Raw genomic sequence first — 21,617 nt, 5'->3', positions numbered from 1 at the left:
TGGGCAGTAGTGTGTCCTTGAGGCTCCTCAGCGGGTGAGGATGGGACAAGTAGCACTTGGGGCTGGCCCATTTGGACAGGGACTAACTGGGACAGCCAAGTGTCTGCTCTGTCCTCTGGGTCCTCCCTTCCCCTTGCTCAATTAATTTTTTCCCACTGCCTGCATTCACCCAAACCATGGTGGACACTCCCCTTCCTCTCTTCCGAAGGAGAGCAGAGCAGGTACCAGCACTTCTGCCCCAGTTTCCGCTGGCAGTACAGGCCCTCCCCGTTACCTGCCTCTGCCCAGTCTCATTGACCATCTCTCCCCTCACTGCCCCTCACACACGCACACCCAGGCACTGCTTTGGCTGGGCTGAAAGTATGACCTGTGGACTTCTCTTTGCACAAAGCCCCACGATCCCAGCCAGCATCCTCAGCAGATGTGGGAACTTGTGTACGAGAAGATGGGTGCTAGGTAAGACTGGGCAGTGATGGGTTTATTCATATTTTGGACTCATTTCCCACCCATGTTTTCCATGCAGTCCAGCTGCGGGGAGGGTGTGATGTGTTTTGGAGCTGTGATGTCTTGGATCAGCGATGATCACAACTCCTTCAGTGCAGAACCGGTCTGGGCGTCCTGCTTCCTCTTTGGGAACCAGACAGTGGAAAGCCCAGCCCTCCGCTGGTCTAGAGCTGCCCACTTGACCAGGAGTCCTGGGAACCTGGTAGGACGTGCATGAAGTTCTTGGGTCTCCAGCAAACCCGTTTCCTTGGGTCTGGTTCTGCTCTGAACGTGTGCTTGCAGTATTTAAGGAGGAGGCTCATCTACATAAGTGCTGAGGATGAGATGAACCGAGAAGCTCAGACCCCACGGCATAGCCCTGGGTGCGGTCAGTGACCAGGCCCTGGCTGGCTCCGTGTCCCAGCAAGGTCCCTGAGCTCTGTGCAGTGTCTCTGCCCTCCCCGTGGGGCTGTGCTTCAAGGCCTCTTCTCTCCCCTGGCTGGTAGGTCTCTGGGCGGTCCCCCAGTGGGTGGCTGAGGATCCAGGCCAGAGTGCATAATGGGAATGATGAGATCGTCCATGTTTGGCATCACCAAAATTTTCTGAAAAGAGGAATCCAGAATAAAAAGTAAGTGGTTTTGAATACCACTACCTGACTGGTGACACATCTGCCTGGAAGTGGCTTTGGCAGGAGCAACAGGAGCTCCGGTCAGAGACCAGAACTGAACAGAAGGTCCTGGGCTCCCATCCCCTCATCAGCAGCTGACTGTGCCTGGCCCTAGGGGATTACCAGCTCTGGATATCTCAGGGTGGGGGCAAGCAGGAGCAGTTTTTCTTTGGGCAAGCAGGAGCAGTTCTTCTTTGCCCTGTCCACCTCTATGGCTTCAAGGGTGGTCAAGGCAGAGGGCAGGGACCAGAACTTTGAAGGCATTCAAATGGCAGCTCTTTGGGGGGATTTGGGTACCCAAATATCTGTGGGGACATTTCTGCTTTTTGTCTAGAGGTCTCAAAGGTGAGAGGCAGAAAACAAACCAGCAGGAATCTTGTGATGTATCGTACACTTCCCAGACATCCCAAAACCAGAGTGGATGGGTGAATTCATCCCTTCTGAGGGGTATCTCCCTGGGACTTGCTGACTTTCCTGATCCCCCCTGCTTGGGGCAGGGCTGCACATACTGGGAGGAAACAGCTTTTCCTCAAGCACTGTAGTGCTCAGAGCACCAGTTCTTGGAGTTAGTACCCAGGTCATGTTTCTTGACTATCCCGAGCTGCCAGACCAGGTCAGATGTTGGGTTTTTGTAGAGCTAACCCTGGCCCAGATTGAGGGCTGATTATCCCTGATCGCGGTAATGCCTGTGCTTCCGCTGAGCCCTTTAACAGTCCCAAACTTTCGTGACAGGCACCTGAAATTCATGCTGCAGCTTCTTCTCAATCCACTCAGTGACATGGAGGAACGTCACCTCCCGCTCGCCCAGCTTTGGGCGCACCTTCAGCTCCAGCTGGGGCGGGACTCGGAAGCTGTACCTGTGAGGGGAAAGGAAAGAGGCAGAAACCATCATGTCCTGAAGCCCCAGAGCTGGCTCCTTGGCTGAGCCACCGGAGCAAGGGGAGCTGGAGGGAGGATTCACGTGGGTCCCGCATGGGAGGAAGGAGGGCTGGTACCAGATACGGTCCGTTGGCGGCGGGGGGATGTTCACGGCCAAGGTCCCTGCCAGCTCCTGCACCTCCACCGTCAGCAGCAGTGGCGTGTTGGAAACCTCCTCGATCTTCTTTTTGATGAACTCATTTTCAGTGGCCTTCTGGAAGTACTTGGACTTGGCGATCTTATCCACGAAGCGCAGGATCTTCCGGCTTGTGCTGTTACCGCTGATGTGGCTAAAGCGAGGGGAGCCGCAGCTCCACAGCGGGGTGAGACCCAGAACCACGCTGGGTTTCAGCACCCCCCAGCCATCTGCCATGAGCACCCCCCAGCCATCTGCCATGAGCACCCCGCGGGGACAGGAGTCCCCTGTGAGGGGCTGCCATGATGTGCCAGGGTGCCTCTGTGTGCCTTCCCGGGGCAACCGGCGCCGAGTCCCTGTGCCAGCGCAGTGCTGTGCCTCCCCCAGCATCTCCCCATCCGCCCCCACAGTGCAGTCCCCAAACAGCCCCTTACCCCTCAGTGCCGGGTGGTGGGACCCTCTCCCCCAGGGCTCCCATGGGCTCTGCAGTAGCGACGTCTTCCTCATCAGAGGAGCCGGCGCTGGACGACTCCGCGTCGCTGTCTGCCAGCAGGATCAGCCGTGGCCTGGCCCTGCGAGCGCCGGGAAGCATCAGGGGGGTGCCCTGGGTCCAGCACCCTCTCGCCTTGCTCAGGCATGAGGAGGAGGGGGATGAAACCCAGCCATGCAATCTCCTTACCCCTCTCCGCCTGTCTCTGCTGGGCCGCTCTCCTCAGCAGCGCTCTCCTTCCCCAGCTTGCAGAGGTTCATCTTCGTCTCAAGCGTCATCTGCAACGAGCTGCTGTAGGTGACTTCCATGTCCACCCAGAGCCCTGCCGGGGAGAGGGATGGGGCAAGCCCCTGTCAGAACTGCAGGGGACAAGGGCTGCTCATGTGCCTGCCAAAACCTCCCTGCTTCAGGGGCCGGGCTGGCACCTCAATAACAGCTGCTGTGGAGCCAGCCCTGGGGTCCCTGCCGCTCTGCAGGGCTCTTACCTCGGTCATTGACAGTGGGGCTGGAGGCACTGAGGATTGAGGGGATGGATGTGCCCATGTCCAGCTCTGTCAGCGTCAGCTCATTCATGAAATATGGGAGCTGATGGAGGGAAACCACACGTGGATGGTCACCGCAGCCTGGCACCCGCCATGGGGCCCCAGGGATGGGACGGGACTCTTCCGAGTGCTCCTCTTCTGGTGCTCCTGCCTCTCACCTTGATCTTGCTCAACTTCTTCTGGATCTTGTTGGACACTTGCTCGGCCCAGTATGGCTCCCGGAGGAAGTCCCAGAAGATGCGTCCCACCAGGGCGTTCATCCAGGCCATGCATGGCTCACTGCGCCTGGCTGGGTCCTCACCGAGCTGCGGAGGGACAGAAGCCGCGAGCCCCTGGAGCGAGGTGGCGCCATGAGTGGTGGGACCCACTGGCTGGGCGCTCCCCTGCACTGTGGCTTGGCTGCTCAAACCGCGGTGCCAGGAGGGAGGAGACGAACCACAGGACTGGAAGTGGCTGCACACAGGGTCCGTCAGCCCCCGCTTAGCCTCGTGTTCTGCTCCCAGTGCTGGATTTGTCACACTCACCTTGGTGGGCGTGGGGCTGCCCAGTGCTCCGTGAGAGGGGCTCTGGTCCGGGCTGCCCCCCGCCTGCGCTGGCACAAATCGGGCCATGTAGGTGCTGTAATCCAGGAAAATCTGTTGTACGCTTCCCTCCAGGTCCTTGGACGGGATGGCGGAGGGGATGTCCTCGGCACTGCCTCCACTGCTGCTGCCGCTGCTCTGCGGAGCTGGTCCCACGCCTGGGGACAGGAGGATATGAGGTCAGGATGGCATGAGAGCCAACGTGCTGCCTGGCCGTGATGGATGTGTGATGACATGCTGTGATGCACATGTGGTGACATGCAGCTCCCACCCCGGATCAGTCCCAGCACAGAGCAGAGGCCACGATGGCTGCTTCTCACCTCCCCTGGCTTCTCCGTGGCTGCTGCTGGGGGTCCCACGGGAGGCTCGCACGAGGTGCTGGTACCACTCCTCCTTCTCCCTCCCCGTTCGCCCAAAGAGGTACAGGTACCTCTCCCTGCAGTCCCCGGGGACGTCCTGCCCCGGCACCGACACCTTCTTCATCCCTTCATCCCTCTGCAGCTCCGCATCGTGCTCCTCACTGCTTCTGCACTCCACGTCTGCTGGATCAGGGAGGAGGATGCAGATGGGGTATTTCTTGTTCCACATCCGCTTTCGGGCCAGGCTGGGGGGGCAGAGGAAGACCTGCAACACCAGGAGTGGTGGTGTCAGGACACTGGGGGTGCCCACAAGGGGAGAGTCCCCACTCCCACGGGAGGGTCCTTTGCCCTGCCGGACTCACCTTGGCATCAGTCAGGTCGTAGTAGCGGTGGCTGATGAAGACGGCGTCGAGGATTTCCTCCTCGAAGGTGGCTCGGCGCGGGATGTTGCTCTTGGGGTAGGAGAGCTTGAGGGTGGCCCCGTCCAGCGTGGCGAGCACCGAGTGCGTCAGCGAGGGGTGGAAAAGCTCGGGGTCGTAGACGTGCAGCTGGTTCATCCAGCCCTGGGTGGGAGGAGAGGGAGCCGGCTGCTTCCCACTGTGCCTTAAGGGATGGCAGCCTGCACCCGCCGGGGGCTCGGCACCCCCTCAGTGCTGCACCCCGAGCCCCGGGCTCCCCTCCAGCTGCCACCCAGCTCCCCATCCCGGACCACCCCTCTCCTACCTGGAGGTGGTGGGTTTCCCATGGCTCCCCCACGAGCAGCTCAGGGCGCAGGCGGCCCCGTGGTACCCGTGCCGTCGGCGGAGGCTTTGGCATGAAGAGGAGGATGGCGAGGAAGCCCAGCACCAGCCCACAGATGAGCCCCAGGCAGAGGCCGGCAGCATAGGGTGGCAGCGGCAGGATGAAGTAGCCGTAGGCAAGGAGGGCGACGGAGGCGAGGGCTCTGCCTGGCACCGTGCCCCCCGGCCGTGCTGGCGGTGGCTCCTCGGGGGATGGCAGCTGGGGCTCAGCATCCCTCTGTGCCACCTCCACCACCTGGATCACATCCCCGTAGGAGCAGATCTCATAGCGGCAGTTCAGGGTGGGCTCCCAGGGGCTCCAGTCCCGTACCCGGCGTCCCCCAGCCCCATGGCCCCCCATCTCCTGACCCCTGGTGCCCGCTTTTGCCCGGGACATGGGGCTGCTCTCCTCGGCCATGAGCCGGCTGAGCCGGCTGAGGGGCTCCTGCACGGCCTCCGACAGCCGTCTCTTGGTGTCCTCCAGCCTGGCCTCCCGCAGCCGGAGCAAGGCAGCGCGGCTCTCTGACGGGGATACGCTGGGGGAGGACGGGGCCGTGCGGGACTTGGCTGGGCTCAGCCGGGGCTGGGGGGCCCGTGGGAGGTCGGCCAGGAGCATCCCCCCGGGCTGGGGCGAGGGGAGAGGTTTCATGTCCCCATCCATGGCGAAAATGAGCCCGCAGCCATCCCGGCTGCCGCCGTCCTCCCTGTTGCCGGTGGGATGGAGCATTAGCCCATCGGTGTCCCCGCACCGAGGTGAGCCCGGGGACGGTGCCAGGGTTGGAGAGGCGTCTGCTGCCACCGCAGCCTGGTCTGCCATCGCTCGCATTGCCGACGGTGCCGGTGCTGCCGAAGGAATGGGAGGAGGCAGCTCAGCTCCGTGCCACCTCAAGGCATAGCATGTCCCTGCCCCGATCCTGCCTTGCCCGTCAGCATCACCATGAGCCACCGAGCAGGAGCGGGGTGCCCCCGGGGACCCCATCACTGTGGGCTGGGCACCTTCCAGACTATTTCGGGATGCCCTTGGGGCCATGGAGCTGCCAGTGGATGGGCAGCTCATGGCTCTCCCTGTGCTTCCTGGCAGGGATGGGATGGAGAAGGCACCAGGGCAAGACGAGCTCAATGACAGCTTGCGGAGAACTGCTTGTGTAACAAGGATAAACCTCAGCCAGGCAATTAGCAACGGGGCCTCCGAGAACCCAGAGCCCTGAGCCAGATCTGCAGTGAAACAAGGGGGATTTTCCCGCACCAGGACATTACGTTGGTCCCAGCGCAACTGTGGGGGCTGTGAGGAGGGATGCAACGCCAGGAGGCAGGACTCTCTGACTCCTCTAAATGTTTCTGGCTTAGCCAACAGTGGTTTGGCCCTTGCTTAATGCATTGCATGAACCTGAAATAAAGCAAGCCTGAGCTGCGGCCCCAGTTCAGTTGTGCGGATGGATGCTCTGCAAACAGGGGGTTGGTAATCTCTGTTTTTACTGGAGGCACGCAAAAGTTTTCCTAACACATAAAGTTTCTGCAGCCCTGAGGGTGTTCATGGCCATGGCAAAGTGTTGCCCCGTCCCCAAATGCCACCGTGATCCCTCCATTGCTGCGCTCCTGCCAAAGGCCCCCTTCCCCTCGCAGCATCCCTGCGGCAGGAGCGGGGACACTGTCCCAGGGGAGCCGGGGCTGAGCAGGACGTTGCCGCTGGCGGATGCTGCCCCTGGGACTGCCTTACGCCCGGCATCCGCGTCGCCCTGGATCTTCAAAGCACTTCACTGCCATGAATTAATTACAGGCTGTGCCGCAGCTGCCTCCAGCCTCGTTTATATAATCTCACGCTTTGTGGCTTTTGCTTTGCTTCTGATTTACGGGAGCCACTTGTTAACCCTAAATATAACCAGCAGGTGATTACCGGGGTGGTACCCAGCACCCGCAAAAACCCTGGGTGTGGGACTGGCGCCATCCAGCCCATGGGCAACACTGCTGGCACTGCCGGCACTGCCGGCACCACCGGCACCCTCTGGCAGACAGAGTGGTCCAGGGCACCGCGCAAAGCACTGAAACACCAAAACGGGGAGTGAGCAGAAGAAAACGAGCAATAGATCTGGGCCTGAGAAGGGACCCCTTTCCTGACACCACAGACCCACCACCTCCCAGCCAAGCACAACAGGTGGGAGACAGTTGGGACCCCCACTTGCCCCTCATCATGCAGGTTTCCCAGTGGCCCCATGCCACCGCCATCCCCAGAATCCCCAGTGCTGCCCGTCGCCCTCCCCAGCCCTCCTCTGTGCCTACCAGAAAGCCCTGGGGCTCGTCCTTGGCTGGTCCTGCCTGGCCACCGCTCCCCGTCCCCGCCGGGTTAGGGGGACACCAGCTCCCCTCTGCTTAGCGAGAGCTCGGTACTCCGCTCCGCTGTGCCTGGCTTTTGGTTACCACCACTCCGGTATTTGTGGGTTTTAAAAGCTAAAAAAAAGAAGACTGTTTCCTGAGAGACCATTAGCACAGTGGAAGACGGAGATAATAATAGCCTGGGTTTGTATGGGAGTTTTCATCTGGCAGGGACGTCAAGTACAGTGGGGGCTATAGACACGCTGCTGAAACGCAGCCACCTCTGGGAGTGTGGGTGGGGGAGCACCGGGGACGGACCCCGCTGCGTGCCACGGCTGGACCACCAGCACCCTGAGATGGAGGGTCCACACGGAGCAGCCCCGGTGAAGGCTTTGCTGCTGGCTCAAGCTTCAGAGAGCAAATATGGAGCCTAGACGTGCCCCCGGAGCCAGCTCCTCGGTGCCAGCGCTGACCCACCTTCCAGCACAGAGCTCGTCCCCAGCCTGTGACCACGGGGGCACGCTGGGCAGGGGGAATCTTTTTGTGCTTTATAGGATAAATTGAATATGAAGGTCCTTGTGAGGATTTCCATCAAGAGCTGAGTGGGCATGGCTGGGTGATGGACTAAGCCTCTGCACAGCACCTGCCTTGCGGGGTTCTGGGAGCCCAGTCCCAGTGGTACCCAGAAGGGATCGGTGGCGTGTGGGATGTCCCTTTGAGGAGCGGTGCTCGGGACACCCAGCCCAGGAAGGTCACATCTCTGCAGAGCCTCGAGAGCTGCGAGTGCTCCAGCTGGGCAGGGACACAAGGTCTCTAACGACTGCTGACCCCCCTCGCTGCTCCTGAAAACATGACCAAGCCTCTCCACTGGACCCAGGCTCCAAATTTCTGCTCCTTGCTCTCAGCTCTCCTTCAAATTCAGGTCTTGGACTTGACCTGACACAGCCTGCAGCCCTGACACAGCTGCAGCCCTGATGGGGATGATGTCTTTGAGCATCTTCCCCCAAAAAGCTCCCTTTACGTGCCCGAGGCAGCAGCAGCCTCCGCCGCGTGGCATAGCGTGGTGCTCCCCGGCGTTAGGTCACCCCAGGGTGCAATTACCTACAAACCGCTTGGAAAGAGAAAGTTTCCCCACACCAGGATCTGCCCCATCAGTGCCCTGAACTGCTCGCTCCCAGGTGGGCACTGCCCAACTTGGTGTTTGCTTTTGTTGTGAAATCAGGGAGAGTTAATTGAAAAATTAATTTCCAGCAGCCCTCTCCAGTTAGGTAGAGGTGCTGGTGGCTGGGGCAGAGGGCTGGCGCTGCTGGCGGGGACGGTGGCACAGCTCTGCCTGGGCGCAGAGGCAGCTTTCATCACCGAGCCAAACGAGCTGGAAATCCCTCATCTAATTATCTCCACAATATACTGCTACAGAAACCAAATTGCTGTGGTTATTAGCGCTGTAACTGGAGAGCTCTCTGCATTATCCTGTGATTAAGGAGTGTGGGGCTTTGAAGAAAGTCTCACTGCAACATCCAGACATAACTTTGGGCAATGGGTAGACCAGCGCAGGATCCCAGCTCCGTCTCCCGCTTCCACATCACATCACTCCTTCTCAGGGGGTTTACTGGTGGATACTGGGGCGGACTTCATGCCACTGCGGGAGCGAGGAGCTGGGAAGGCTTCGTCACCACGCAAACAGCTACAGGGCGGCTGTGCCAGCTGGGATGCTCAGAGCCAGCCAGCCCCAGTGCCCAGCCCCAGCACCCCGTCTGGTCCCCCAGTGACCCTCTCCCAAAGCCTCCCTGCCACCCCGTGCTGTCCCAGGGTTGAACTCAGCCTTTCCACTCCTACGGACTTTGCTTTGCCTCCATGTCTCAGCTGTTCTCTGCCCATCTCTCACCATACCTCCCTGCACAGAGGCTGCTGCTGATGCCAAGAGCCACTACTAACTCAGTGAGCAAAGTGCTCCTGGGCCATCCCAAGACCTTTGCATCCCTCATGGCGTGGCCCTTTGCAGCTCACGGGAGAGCTCTCAGCCCTGGTTTCAGCAGGACACAGCCCTGGGGAACAATCCGGCTGGTTCACCCATCACTTTCATTAGCACAGGCTTCATCTTCAGAAAAGGCTGGGTGGACGATGCTGCCAAGACACTGGGTCCCAGCAGCTGCTGTGGCTCCTTCCACTGGCTGAAAATCTGCGCCCCGAAGGTGTACACGTCCCTTGAGTCTATTTGGAGCCTTTCCCGACACCCCACTCGTCTGATCTCTGTGGATCATAGGGAAGGTGCTGTCAAAACAGCACGTCACCTGTTCTCTGTGCCGTGACATGACACGTCCTCGTCTCCCCACCGCCCCTCGGTGCTGCAGCGAGAGCCCCTTCCTCCCCCTGCCAGGGTGCCTGCCACAAATCATCAATCCCCGGGGCTGGAGTAGGGAGCTGAGCCTCCCCGCGATGAAAGCCTGACCTAATTCAAGCCGGCGGCAGCATCCAGCGGGCAGGAGCACCGCCAGCGCTCGCCCCACGTAGGGGTTTCCACACCGGGCATGACCCCGGGATGAGCTCCTGGCTGATGGACATGTCTGTTGGCATTAGGGAGCAGGGACCCATCCAAGAGCTTTGCTGTGGGCTGCAGGGCGCCGGTAACAGGGATGGCTCCTCAGGACAGTCCCCGGCTTCCATCCGAAGGACTCTGGCATTTTTGCTCTTGCACCGAGGAAGGTGCAATTTCCATGAGAGCCCACTGCATGAGGACTTATCCAAGGGTCCTCAGATAAAACTAGGGAAGAAGAAACTCGTGGTGCCTGGTTTTTGGGAAGGAAAAGGAAGCCGCACGCAGCTCATCACGTCCTGGAGCCTGCCAAGGAGCCGGCTGCCTGCAGTTCACCTTCAAAGCCCTTACCTTGCCGCATGCTGGGCTGCTGCCTCCTCCTTCTCCGGGAGCCCCACGCACCCCACGGAGGGACACAGCTCAGACCCTGCATCGCCTCCCCGCGCTGGCCTCCGTGGGGAGGGTCCCCACGGGTGACCCCTGGCTCTGCTCTCCTGGGGTGGCAGGATGGGGTGGTACCCGCTGAGCCTGTGCCTGCACCCCATCCGCTGAGACCCTGGTGTGTGCGGGGGGGGGGGAGCCCCCTGTTCGTCCCGAGAGCTGCGCAACCTCCACCACCCAGCGCCGCTGAGGGGGCCCGGGGTGCCCCGGCCCCCTCCCCGCGAGTTCCCCGCTCCCGCAGCACCGGTACCTGGGACAGAAGGGAGGTCCCGGTGCCGCCGGGGAAGGGTCGGTCCTGATGCTGGAGAAGGACCAGCAGCCCCGGTACTGCCGGGGAGACGGACTGGTCCCAGTGCCGGGGGAGAACCGGTGTCGGTGCCGGGGGGAGGAGGAGAGGAGGGTCAGTCCCGGTGCCGGGAGAGGAGCGGTGTCTGTGCCGGGATGGAAGAGCCGGTGCCGGCGCTGAAGAAGGCCGGCCGGTCCCGGTGCCGGGATCCAAGGACTGATGACGGTGCCGGGAGAGGAGGGAGCGGGGGAGCGGAGCCGGTGCCGGGCGTGAACGATGGGGACCGGGCTGGAGCTGGCCCCGCTCCACCCGGCGATGCCGGAGCATCCGCAGGACCCTGCCGGGTCCCCGCTCCGCCCCGCGCAGCTCCGCACCGCCCCGCGGCTCCCCGCAGGGCTGCCCCCGCCGCCCCCTCCTCACCCGGCGGGCGGGGGCTGCGGGGCCCGGCGTTTCCCACGGCGGAGGGCGGGGGGGCGGAGCGGGGCCCCCCCCTCGGGTACCGGGACCCCCCCGCCCCGGTACCGCCGGCCCCGCAGCGCCCCCTGCCGGCCGCGAGGCGGCGCCGCGGCGGAGGCGGGGCCGGGGCGGGGCCGGGGCGGGCGGAACCGGGCCGGGGCGGCGGGCGCAGCCATGTCCTTCTGCTCCTTCCTCGGGGGCGAGGTCTTCAAAGACCACTTCCAGCCGGGTGAGCGGGGCCGGGGGCGCTGGGGTGCTCCCCGTGGGGTCGGGGGGGATCTCCCTCCGTGGGGCGGGCAGGGGGTGTCCTCTCCGCCGGGGCTGCGGTCCTCGGGGTGGGTATCGTTCCCGTGGGGTATCCTCCACCCGTGGGGACCGGGCTGAGGGTCCCCTCTCTGCGGTCCTTGTTGGGGGACCTCCCCAATGGGGCTAGGAGGGGGTGATGGGGGAGATGCTGCCTGCGAAGGTAGAGCTGGGGGGGTCCCTGTAGGGGTTGGCTTAGAGGGGAGCCATCCGGTAGAGGAGCCCCTACAGGGGTTGTGGGTCCTGCCCCATGTCCCAAAAGCTCCCGCTTGCCTGCCTGGCCCTGGGGGTCCGGCAGCAGCTGCAGGCAGTGGCCCAGGTGGGCAAAGTCCAGCGAGTGTGAGTGTCCTCGTGTCACCCTGCTGTCGTGTCCCCACTGCTGCCCCCCCAGTCACTGACCATCACTGCTGGGAGCTGGCCGGGGAGCGGGGCCGGGGGGCTGCCCCCCCCAGCACTGACACCTCTCCTGCCACCCTCCCCAGGCATCTACGTCTGTGCCAAGTGCGGCCATGAGCTCTTTTCCAGCCGTGCGAAGTACGAGCACTCGTCCCCGTGGCCAGCCTTCACTGAGACCGTCCACGAGGACAGCGTGGCCAAGCGCAAGGAGCGGCCGGGGGCTTTAAAGGTGACAATTCCCAAACCTTTGGGAATCATCAATAAAAACCAACTCTACGAGCTTTTTTTTTCATGAGCCTGTCTGCTGAGAAAGGCCACTTGCTGTCGAACTGAACCCTCTCCTTGCATTTCTAGGTGTCTTGTGGCAAGTGTGGCAACGGGCTTGGCCACGAGTTCCTCAACGACGGGCCGAAGAGGGGGCAATCCCGCTTCTGAATATTCAGCAGCTCGCTGAAGTTTGTCCCGAAAGGTAAAGGCTGCAGCTTGGCAGCTGGTTCAGCCCACGTAGTTATTTTTGGGGGAAGCTGCTGATAGCCCGGCCATGCTGCGTGCGATGCGCTGCCTTCAGCAGGGCGTAACTGGCCGTTCAGATAAGCCAAGGAGCCACTGGCATCCTAAATAAATCTCATGTGCATCAGTCTGCTTGGCCGGCGGCTCAGTGGGGGCTCTCTGACCTCCCATGGTGAAATGCGGAGCGTGCTGGGGCTCCTGGATGCGGCCGCAGGTCTCCATCTGTCCGAGGGGTGTCTGAGCACTGGGGGGTTCCTGCTGGTGGTGCAAAAGCAAGGACTGGGAGCTCCTGCCAGGGCAAAAACGGGGCTGGGAGAGTTTGCTGGTTCACTGCTCGGGGAAGTCTAAATATTGCAGCTGCCCTACGGGTAGGGAGTGGAGCTGTGGGGAAGGGCAGGGCTTCTTGTCGTGGTGGTTATCATGCTGTTTGCTTCCCCCGAGCCAGTAAAAGGCTTTGGGAGACCAAGTTCAGGGCAGCACCCCGGCCACGACTTGCTCTTCAACTTGTCGAACTGGGATGGTTGTGAGACGTTAGCTGCATATAGCAAAATAACCGTATAAAAGGGGCTGGGGGTTCTGGAGCAAGGAATGCGAGCCCTGATCTTTTTTTCTCCCCCCTCTTTTAGGCAAAGCAGACCAGGACCTGAAGGAGAAGTAAGCGAGCTGTTCTACTTCGCATGCTGCTCTTGGGCTGGTCCTGCTGTCACACCTTGGGGTGCACCATCTGGTCAAGGGGGCACCGGGAGCAAGAGAAACCCCGAAGAAGCTCCTGGTTTCCCCGGGCTGGTTCCCTCTCAGGGCTGTTCCGATTCGGGATACCGGGAGGGGAAAAGGGGGTTTCTGAAGTTCTGCACTTGCTGGGTTGTGTCACCTGCGCCTGAGGGTGTTTCACACCAATTGGGGTGACGCAAAGGATGCGGCTCTTCATTTTACCCCCCTTTTCCCCCTCCCCAGCACCCTCGCCTCCACCGGTAGCAGCTGCTACTGGGTCCTTGTGGCTTTGCCCATTACAGCAGCACGCGTGCCTGCGGTCCTGCCTCTGCTGGGCTCTGCGGCAGTTTTGCTGTTGACTTCAGCCGAGCCAGGACACTCTCCAGATCACAGCCCCGGGGGGGCGCCCATTCTGCCCTGGCACCGATGCAATCCAGAGTCACTCCGCTGGCATTTCGAGGGAGTAACGCTGGATTAGCTGAGGTCAGAGTCTGGGTTAATCTCTGGTGCTATTCTGGGCTGGGATCATGGTATGAATTGCCCTATATAAACCCCTCCAGGGTGCTAGGGCAAGGATGATTTTATGATCCCGCCTGACAGCATCCAGGTATTTTCCCCCTCCACCCATCTTGCACACAGTTGTAGGTTTCCCATACCCTCTGGGCTTGATTCTGACTTGGCCTTACACCAGATTTATCACTGTGCTATAAACTCCAGGGGCACTAACGGTTCCTCCTTGCTGTACTCTGGTGCGAGGGAGGCCAGCGTCGGGCTCACGGGATGCACTTTTGCACATGTCAGGCTGAAGGAATCACGTCTGCGTTCCCTTTGCACTCAGAAGGGCTGTGACGCTGATTTCTCCTTAACTCAGCATCTGGTTCGTGGCCTTCCCTCCCTGCCCAGAAACCAAATCCTCTTTGAAATCTGTACGCAAGGATTTTTGAAGACGGTTAAAACCTTTTGCTGACCGATGGGTCCAGTGGCGCGACTCTAGTGCGATGCACAGGTGGTTTGGTGAGGCGGCGCTGCCGACGCCGTTACGGTGCGTCTGTTCTCAGGGCACCCAAGAGGCTTTTCTCCACCTGCGTTTTGCCTCAACCCCACCGTTACGAGGGCACCGATTAAGAAGTGCAACGTGCCAGCTGATTACCTGGAGCTCACTGCTGATCTGGTACCTCTTTCAATACTGAAAATAAAGCACTGATTCACTGTGTTGGAGAAATAGCCTCTTTTTTTGGAAAAAAAACCCCAAAACAAACCTGTTGATGGCACCTTGGTGCATCTGTCCTGGGATTCCTTCTCTGCTCGGTTTTCCCAGTTTTGGATGCAAGGATGGGGAGGCTGCTCCAGTGGTGGGATGTGTGCCAGGCAAGTACAGATGCAGGGCAGGTTCCTGTGGCTCCAAAGCCCTGGTCAGAAAGCTGAGAGGAGATTTCATCTGGTGTCTCCATCTCCAGCCACGGACCTGCATCCCTTGGTGTGGACACACGGTGTCCTCCATCCAGCGAGGTCTCACCACCCAAGCGGTTGGCCTGAGGTTGGTGCGTGTGGTTTTACCCTGTATCTCTTACTGCTACCCCAGGTTTTGCCGTGTGAAAGGGGGATGCTGATGCATTGGAGGCCTTTGGGCATTACCGGGGTCACAATTTTCATTGGGGAAGGTTTCCTTTTCACTCCAGTTAGCATTTTTGGCCAACTGAAGCTGATTTTAGCTTGTTTCATAGTGTGTTCTGGGGTACCTTCTGGGCTGGCAGGATTTTCTGGGCAGAGGGGATATGGGTTTTAGCGCTGTCTCACGATAGTTTCCCTGCACAAAGCTGCCTGCAGGACTGTAAGCTACAGTCCTCTCTGCCTCGCAAAGGTCTCTTCAGCCCATGAGTTGGATACTGGGTTCATGGAGGTTGGAGACTCGAGTTGGACTTTGCAAGACTGCAGTTCCCGCCTCCAAGGGGGTAAAGTCTGCTCGGGAGCGCAGGAGCCGGTGCCACGTCTCCCTCCTGTGCTGCCGCTGGCTCCATGCCCCGTGGCATTGCCCTCGTCACCTTCCCGTGCGTGGGTTGACCTCCGGATCTAATTACTAAGCAGGTTTCAGCTTGAAGGTTCAAGCTGCTTTTCGACTCATTAACGCCCTGATCTGCTGCTTTGCCCTGGACCTGGTGACCTCCACGCAAGCCCGGGAGGGCAGGAGCTGCCCCTTGGCTTCGCACCCTGGAGCACCACGGGACCGTCCATCCCTGGGCCACCTCCTGCCTCGCTGCCCCTCGCCCACCCCACTGGGCAGGAAGGTATTTTTGGGGTGGTTTCCCTTGAGATGCTGCAGTGGAAGGAAACCTCCCCGGGAGTGCTGGCGGTGAAGGGAGGGAGATGATTCCTCCTGCTGGTGGGCTGCCCGGCCCCTGGGGACCCAGCCACGCTTCCACGCTGCCTTGCAGTTCGTGGACGCAGGCACCGGAGGGTGCAAGTGCTTTTCCTAACCCTTTCCCAAGCGCTGCAAGCGTGGAAGGACGAGACTGGGGTGGGCACGGCAGTGGCTTCGCCTTCCTGCGCATCCACCCTTGCAGCAGCGAGAAGGGAAATCACCCGGAGCCAAAAAAAAACCCCACCTCAAGATGGTTTAAATAAGGATGGGACGTTTTCCTGGATAGCTGGCTGGAGCCGCTGATGCCAGCAGGGATTTTGGCTGGTGTTGAGGGTGCAGGATGCAACCCTGAGGGCAGATGTCCCTTTCCAGCTCCCCTGAGCATCCCCAGCCATCCCGGGGACCGTGGGGTCCCTTGTCCTTCTCCGGACCGCTGCGGGTGCTCCGGATTGCAGGAAACCTGCTCTGCCCTTGCCCCACTCAGTGGCGCCGGGCATCCCCGTCACCTCCATGGGCTGCGGCCAGTCCTTCCCTTCTGCCATTCATCCTCATTTTATTATTACGCTAATGACAATTCTGGCTTAATAAGAGGATTTTGCTTAGTTGGGTAAAAGCGGCCCCACATCAGCGATGCAGATTTAATGACAGAAATTGAGTTACGTTACCAGGCCAACGCAAACTTCCCTGGTTGTTTAAAAAATCATCAATTTCCTCCGCCATAGCCTCCAGTTGACCTCCCTTTTTAATTTTTTAATTTTTTTATTTGCATGCCACGAAGACGACCTGCCTCTTTGACCCTCCTCGGGATGGCTCCGGTGGACGGCAAAGAAGCCAGAGCACAGCGAGATTTAGATTAATTCTCCTAATAAAGACGACAGGGCCTATAGAAATTACGTTACGCAAGGAAAAAGAAAATGACCTGGAGGCATTAGGAAGCTCTAATTAACATTATTCCTTGGAGCCAGCGCCTCCGTAGGAGCAAGCTGGCTGGTCGGGCAGTCCTCTGCCTGTACCCAGCTGCTTTTACCTGAAATTTTCACTTATATTTTAAGTGGACTGCCCGGCCTCGAGGGGATGTCTCATTCTTTTTTGTTTGTGTGGTTTTATTTAATTTTACCCTTTGATCAACAGTTTTTCCCACTCCAGCTGAGCCCGCGGGCTCCCCCATGCTGGCAGCTCTGGGGGCAGGACGGCACGCTGTGGGCAGGAGGGTGCCTCTGCCTGTAAATATGCACCAAGACCCCAAAACAGCGCTTTTTGGGGTTTTGCACGTTGTGGCATCCCTTGGGGCAGGGAGCGCGACCCAATTTGTGTGCCCTTGCGCAGTCTGGTCCTGGCAAACGGGCACCTTTAGCCCCAGCCACGACCCTGAGCCACACCAGTGATGGGCCCTGGAGCATCTGTTTGCTTAAAATGGATTTTCTGAATTTCTTTTGGGGCTGTGAAAAATGCAATAAGGGCCAGAGCTGGGTTTGTATCAATTATAGAAAATAAAATGATGGTAATTAAGAAACCCCTACAGAAACCCCTGATTTCCCTGAGATGCGGCAGGCTGTCAGGAGGCAAGGTGCCTCCCCACTGCCCGGCTCGCCGCTCCGTCCCGGGGAGCTCACCTGTCCCTCCGCACATCCAGCAACAGCTGGAGAAAATTAAAGGCTTATTCCACTTCATTCACCGATAATAACTTCATGTCTCCCTATTCCGGGCTGCCTCCCACCCCAAGACGCCGCTCACCGGGCAGTCGCTGATCTCGTTCCCAAGGTTTGTTTAATCCGGCTGAACCTCCCAGAGCCACGAGGTGGGGAAATTTGTTTTCGGTTTGTGGTGCGTGTTAATTAGGGAGATAATGACTGGAAACATTCAGAGCGAGTCTGAGCGGGCCGGAAAAATGTTTAGCCCAAGGAAAATTTAAATCTTTCTTTTTTTTTCCTTCCCCGGCTGTTGAGATCCGACTTTTTAAGGCAACTAGCGAGGGTTTATTTGTTAATCAGTCATACTTATATGCTTGCTTTGGGGTCTTATCTCACGCTCCCAAGTGCACATCGCTTCTAATTATGATCTTCATTTTTGATGTGGGAGATACCTGTCCCGGGCCGGCTGTGCGTGCCGCCCTGCAGGCGCGCTGCTGCGCTCGGCAGCCGGGACACGGCGTGGGCTGACAGCAGTGCTGCCCTTCCCCTGCCCAAAGAGCCGAGTCCACCACAGGCTCCCTCCTCAGCACAAGCGCATCCCAAGTTTTCGAGGGTGGCTTCCCCGCACGGATCTCCCAGAGTCTGCGCAGGGTGGGACAAGTCGCCCCCATCCCACGCCGTGGGTGCGGCCAGAGCCAGTGCCGGCCTCCGAAATGGCGGTGCCGGTGTGGGGATGCACACAGCAACTCCTGCCCTCCCTGCGCCCCGGCATGGAGATGGATGAGCCATCCCCAAAACGCACTCACTGCCCTTATGGTTCCCAGGAATGGCGCCACTGGGGAAAGTTACTCCGGGCTGTGCCGGCATCGCTCCAGCCCTGAGAGCATCAGTCCAGCCCTGCACGAGCACCGGTCCAGCATCACGGCTGCTCCCGTGGCCACCCCCACGAGCCACAACCCGAAAACCCACCGGTGGCAGGTGATGCCCGGCCGGGGCTCTCCTCTCTGCTGAGCCTCGTGGTGCACGCTTTTAAGCGATACACTTTACTGTCTACAATAATGATTTGTTGCTTGTAAAACCACCGTGATTAACTACAGTTTAGCCTCCCGGTTTCATGTCTTATCATGTTTCATCTCACACAAAAGACATTTACAGTCTATTTTCAACTTCAAAGCAAATGCTTCTTGCGTGAGCATTAAGGAAGGCAAATATTTAAGCAGAACCTGTATGGTATTAGCGTCTCTTGATGTTCCCTGCTGAGTGAGGATTGATGGCTGCCTCAAAAGGCAGGTTTTTCCTATTGTTTTATGCGCCAGTGATTATTATTTCGTGTTCCCACTGTTATATATTTGCTGGCTGGCACTGGCCTACCCTGACAGTGCTTTCTTCATGTCTTACATGTCCAGCTTTTATGCACTTCAATATAGGAAGTGTGACTCTTGGCAGGGTCCTTTGGTCTTATTGAAGCCTCCTGGCAGACTTTTTTGAATTAAGTTCATCTCTATGAGGTTAGGGCTGATGGCATGTTCTGTTCTTCACCAATATCTCTGTCCTGTCGCCTCATGGCGCTCAGCCCCAGCTTTTGGGTGGGTGGTGCAGGGCGTGCACCTCCCTGCGTCCTACCTTGCCCTGCATCCGCCGGGATGGGGACAGCGGGGATGGCACCGCAGGGACCGGATCCTGCAGCAGAAAGAGGATGAGCTGGATCCTGCACTACACGAGCCCTGCAGAGTTGGGGAGCTATGGATCAGGGGGAGAAGCCACTCTTGTCCCTGGTACCACCCTCTGCTCGGTGCCTGTGTGTCACCAGCATCTCCCTGAGCCCGTCTCAGCGCTGCCATCACCATCCGGCACCACCGATGCCGCCCCGGCAGGGATTCCACTCCCCAGTGATGGAGGAAGAAACGCCGCGTTTGTACTGGACTCACCAGTGCTTCCGCACCGCAACCCCCAAAACCCCTCCGAGTTTCCTGACCAGCCTTGTCAGGGCAGGATGAAAACAGCCCAGGACCAAATTCCTCTGCTTTGAACACAACAACACACTGGCCCGCCTTTGTCTGAATGCTAAACATATTAAGACCAGGAACTGTAAGGGACGGCTCTGCTTATCATCCAGCTCAGAGTTAATATAATTCAATTAGCATGAACAGTAAATATAGCTCGTTTTAATTTAGATGGAGGGGTTGCTGCGGCTTGATCCTTTAATTTCAGGAGTAGGGAAGCTGTGGGAGGGCTGCCAAGAATTTCTGCAAACCCCACGTTTTTCTCTGGGGCTGCGGGCTCTCTCTCCGGGTGCTCCGCAGCGGTGGCACGGAGGCCACCTCCGAGGAGCCCGCACGCTTGGCTGTGCCCATGGCAAGTGGAACCTGGCGAGGGGCTTCCCGGAGGGACCAGGAGGAGACGATGGTTTCGAACTGTGTCGTTATTACATGCAAAATAAAGAGGGGAAAGCCACTGGGAGGCAATAAGCGGCGCAGTCTATTTAAAGAGGAAAAGATCATCTTGGGAGAGACGCTGGAGACATGTGTCGGCAGGGCTGCGCTGCATTCTTCGGAGATTATTTTAAATGCGTGCATCTTTTCTGCATCACAGTCTATCTTTGTTCCCCTCTGACGTCTTAAATCGGGGCTGGTATTTTATGGCGGCGGCTGTGCCTGCCAGCAGCACGACAGCTCTGCTGGAAATTAACTTCTCTGCGCTTTAGAAAAAAAAAAAAAAACTCACGGGCATAAAATTCAAAGTAAGAGATCAAACTAGTTAATCTCAGATTAATTTAAGCTGCTGGCTCTGGCGGGCTAAGCGTCGAGGCTCTGACGAGGATGTGATGCTCAGGAAACGCTCAGGGAGGGTGGGAGGTGCTGCCGTGTCCCGTGTCCATCCATCCAGGCACGGGGACACGGCGTGGGTCCCTGCCGTCTGTACGGACGAGCTCACCATTTCTGTCCACGACCACGGGACAGAAATGGGGTGGCCTGCTCTTCTCCCGGGATGTCGGGCTTGAAGCGAGCAGAGTTCGTGGGCGCCACGTCTGTGCGAGCGTGCACGAGCACGCACGTGGGGCGAGGTCCATGACGGGTCACGGGCTAACGAAGCTCATGAAATACACCCTTCTCCGCTGGTTGGGCCAAGGGGAGTGTTTTCCATCACCTCTCCTGACATTGCCGCATAACTTAGATTGCACTTAGTTAAAAGAGCTCATTTAACTGATGGCTCCTAAGATGCAATACTGGGGATTGTCCGCTTTTCCTCTCCAGCCCACGCGCAACAGAGGGATGGAAACAACCGGGCATGGACACTCTGGTGGGACTCAGGGGACACTGGTGGGGACCAGCTGCCTGTGCTGCTCTGGCTCCGGCGGTACTCAGACGGAAACAGTCACCAAGAGAAAGCGGGTTGAGTGCCCAAAGAGTTTTTGAACGTCCCGGGTCGTCTGGTACCTGGGGGATGAGAAATGGGGCACTCTGGGCCTGATCCTGCCTGCACAGCTGATGGGGCTGGGTCCGGGGACACTGATGGGGCTGAGTTGCTCCACTTGGCTCAGATGTTGCCCAGAGCAGGGCTTAAAGGAGGGAGCAGCCAGTCCTGACCCCTCCTGTGATGGACTGAGCTGCAGTTTGGGGCAGAGACTGCTTAGGGCTCTCCATCAAGGCCGTAACCCCAAAACTCTGCAGGCAGAGATTGTTGGAGTCAACGGGAGCAAACCCTCCTCCCAACAGCCCCATCTGGTGAGTGGATGTGACCCCAAAACCCTCCAGAGCCCTGCGAGGGGTTCAGCTGAACCCAGCAAAGCCCTGGGACCTGACTTGAACGCCAACCCTGGGCTGCACCCTCATCTTGTGTGCTTTATTGTGTATTTAAAAAACTGAACAATAGATGTCGCATAAATGCTAATAAACACCAGGCTGAGACGTTAGCTGTGGGGTGGGAGCTGCAGCGCAGAGCCCCCAGTCTGGGCGGTGGATCATGGGGGTGCTGCTCAGCAGGGACCCTGCACCCCCTGCCCTGAATACACCCGCAGCCCCTAACGAACACCCTGTTTTGTGGGTACATGAGTCTTCCAGAGAGCTGTGAGCCCAAGCAGGTCTTTGCTGGGAAACTGTATTACCAGAGCTGGTGTCTGTCCCTGGTGGGACCCATGTAGATGGTGACGGGCTCCCAGGGGAGCCAGAGGCATTAGAAGGGGGGGCTGCAGCTCTCAGATGGGTTTTCCACGGGAAGGCGGCTGCTGTGTCCCTTGGGCTCTTTTGCGAGGGGATTTCCCTCTGGACCATGGCGGTCAGTGCCACCCAGCCTCCCCACAAGATGTGTCCCCAAGCCCTTGGGCTCCCTGGTGTGAAGGAGGTTCCTCGCAAAGCTGGGATGCTGCTGGGGCTCCTGTGCTGTGTGGACAGGCTGGGGCTGCGGTTTGCTGAGTTGGGTTTGGTTTTTTTTGCTGTTTGCCTTGTTCCAGGTTACCCTGGAGGTACGGTGCTTGTGGGGGGAAAAGAAAAACCCAGTGGTCACATATTCCAGCATACCCAGGCTCCCCGTGGCAGCCCATCCCGGCTGTGCCGAGCGCCAGGCGGCACCAGATGTGCCGAGACACCCAGCTGGGGCCGGGGCAGCCACACGTGTGCTGGGCTTTCTCGGAACGAGGGTTTGCACAATGGGCAAAGATAAACTGGGAGCGTTTCTTGTTTCTGAGGGAGTCGTTGGGAGCTGGGCTCCCTGCGAGGGGCAAAGGCGA

At 59.2% G+C, this 21,617-nt stretch overlaps 2 protein-coding genes across 6 annotated transcripts; one reads left to right on the top strand and one right to left on the bottom strand.

Annotated features, from left to right (window-relative positions):
* Nucleotides 1–469: 469 nt before the first annotated feature.
* Nucleotides 470–10,625, bottom strand: LOC128913821 (testis-expressed protein 2-like). 5 transcript variants are annotated; one of them, XM_054212071.1, is made up of 12 exons: nt 10,490–10,625; nt 7,233–7,400; nt 4,900–5,798; nt 4,539–4,739; nt 4,138–4,441; nt 3,395–3,975; nt 3,180–3,279; nt 2,884–3,016; nt 2,639–2,776; nt 2,146–2,358; nt 1,887–2,007; nt 470–1,085 (listed from the first exon to the last, which is right to left on the bottom strand). In XM_054212071.1, the coding sequence occupies exons 3-12, from the start codon at nt 5,779–5,781 to the stop codon at nt 960–962; spliced, it is 2,799 nt and encodes a 932-aa protein (XP_054068046.1). In that variant the 5' UTR covers nt 5,782–5,798; nt 7,233–7,400; nt 10,490–10,625; the 3' UTR covers nt 470–959. The 5 variants fall into 5 exon arrangements, with proteins under 5 accessions (XP_054068046.1, XP_054068047.1, XP_054068044.1 ...); XM_054212072.1 differs by having other exon boundaries at nt 7,233–7,415; nt 10,490–10,563; XM_054212069.1 differs by lacking the exons at nt 7,233–7,400; nt 10,490–10,625 and having other exon boundaries at nt 3,395–3,568; nt 3,761–3,975; nt 4,900–6,016.
* A 493-nt stretch (nt 10,626–11,118) lies between these two features.
* Nucleotides 11,119–14,113, top strand: MSRB1 (methionine sulfoxide reductase B1). Its single transcript, XM_054212078.1, has 4 exons — nt 11,119–11,210; nt 11,767–11,909; nt 12,035–12,149; nt 12,817–14,113. The coding sequence occupies exons 1-4, from the start codon at nt 11,156–11,158 to the stop codon at nt 12,846–12,848; spliced, it is 345 nt and encodes a 114-aa protein (XP_054068053.1). The 5' UTR covers nt 11,119–11,155; the 3' UTR covers nt 12,849–14,113.
* Nucleotides 14,114–21,617: the final 7,504 nt, after the last annotated feature.

The sequence above is a fragment of the Rissa tridactyla genome, chromosome 8 (assembly GCF_028500815.1).
Source record: "Rissa tridactyla isolate bRisTri1 chromosome 8, bRisTri1.patW.cur.20221130, whole genome shotgun sequence".
Classification (NCBI taxonomy): domain Eukaryota; kingdom Metazoa; phylum Chordata; class Aves; order Charadriiformes; family Laridae; genus Rissa; species Rissa tridactyla.
This window is presented reverse-complemented; position numbering and strand designations above follow the sequence as displayed.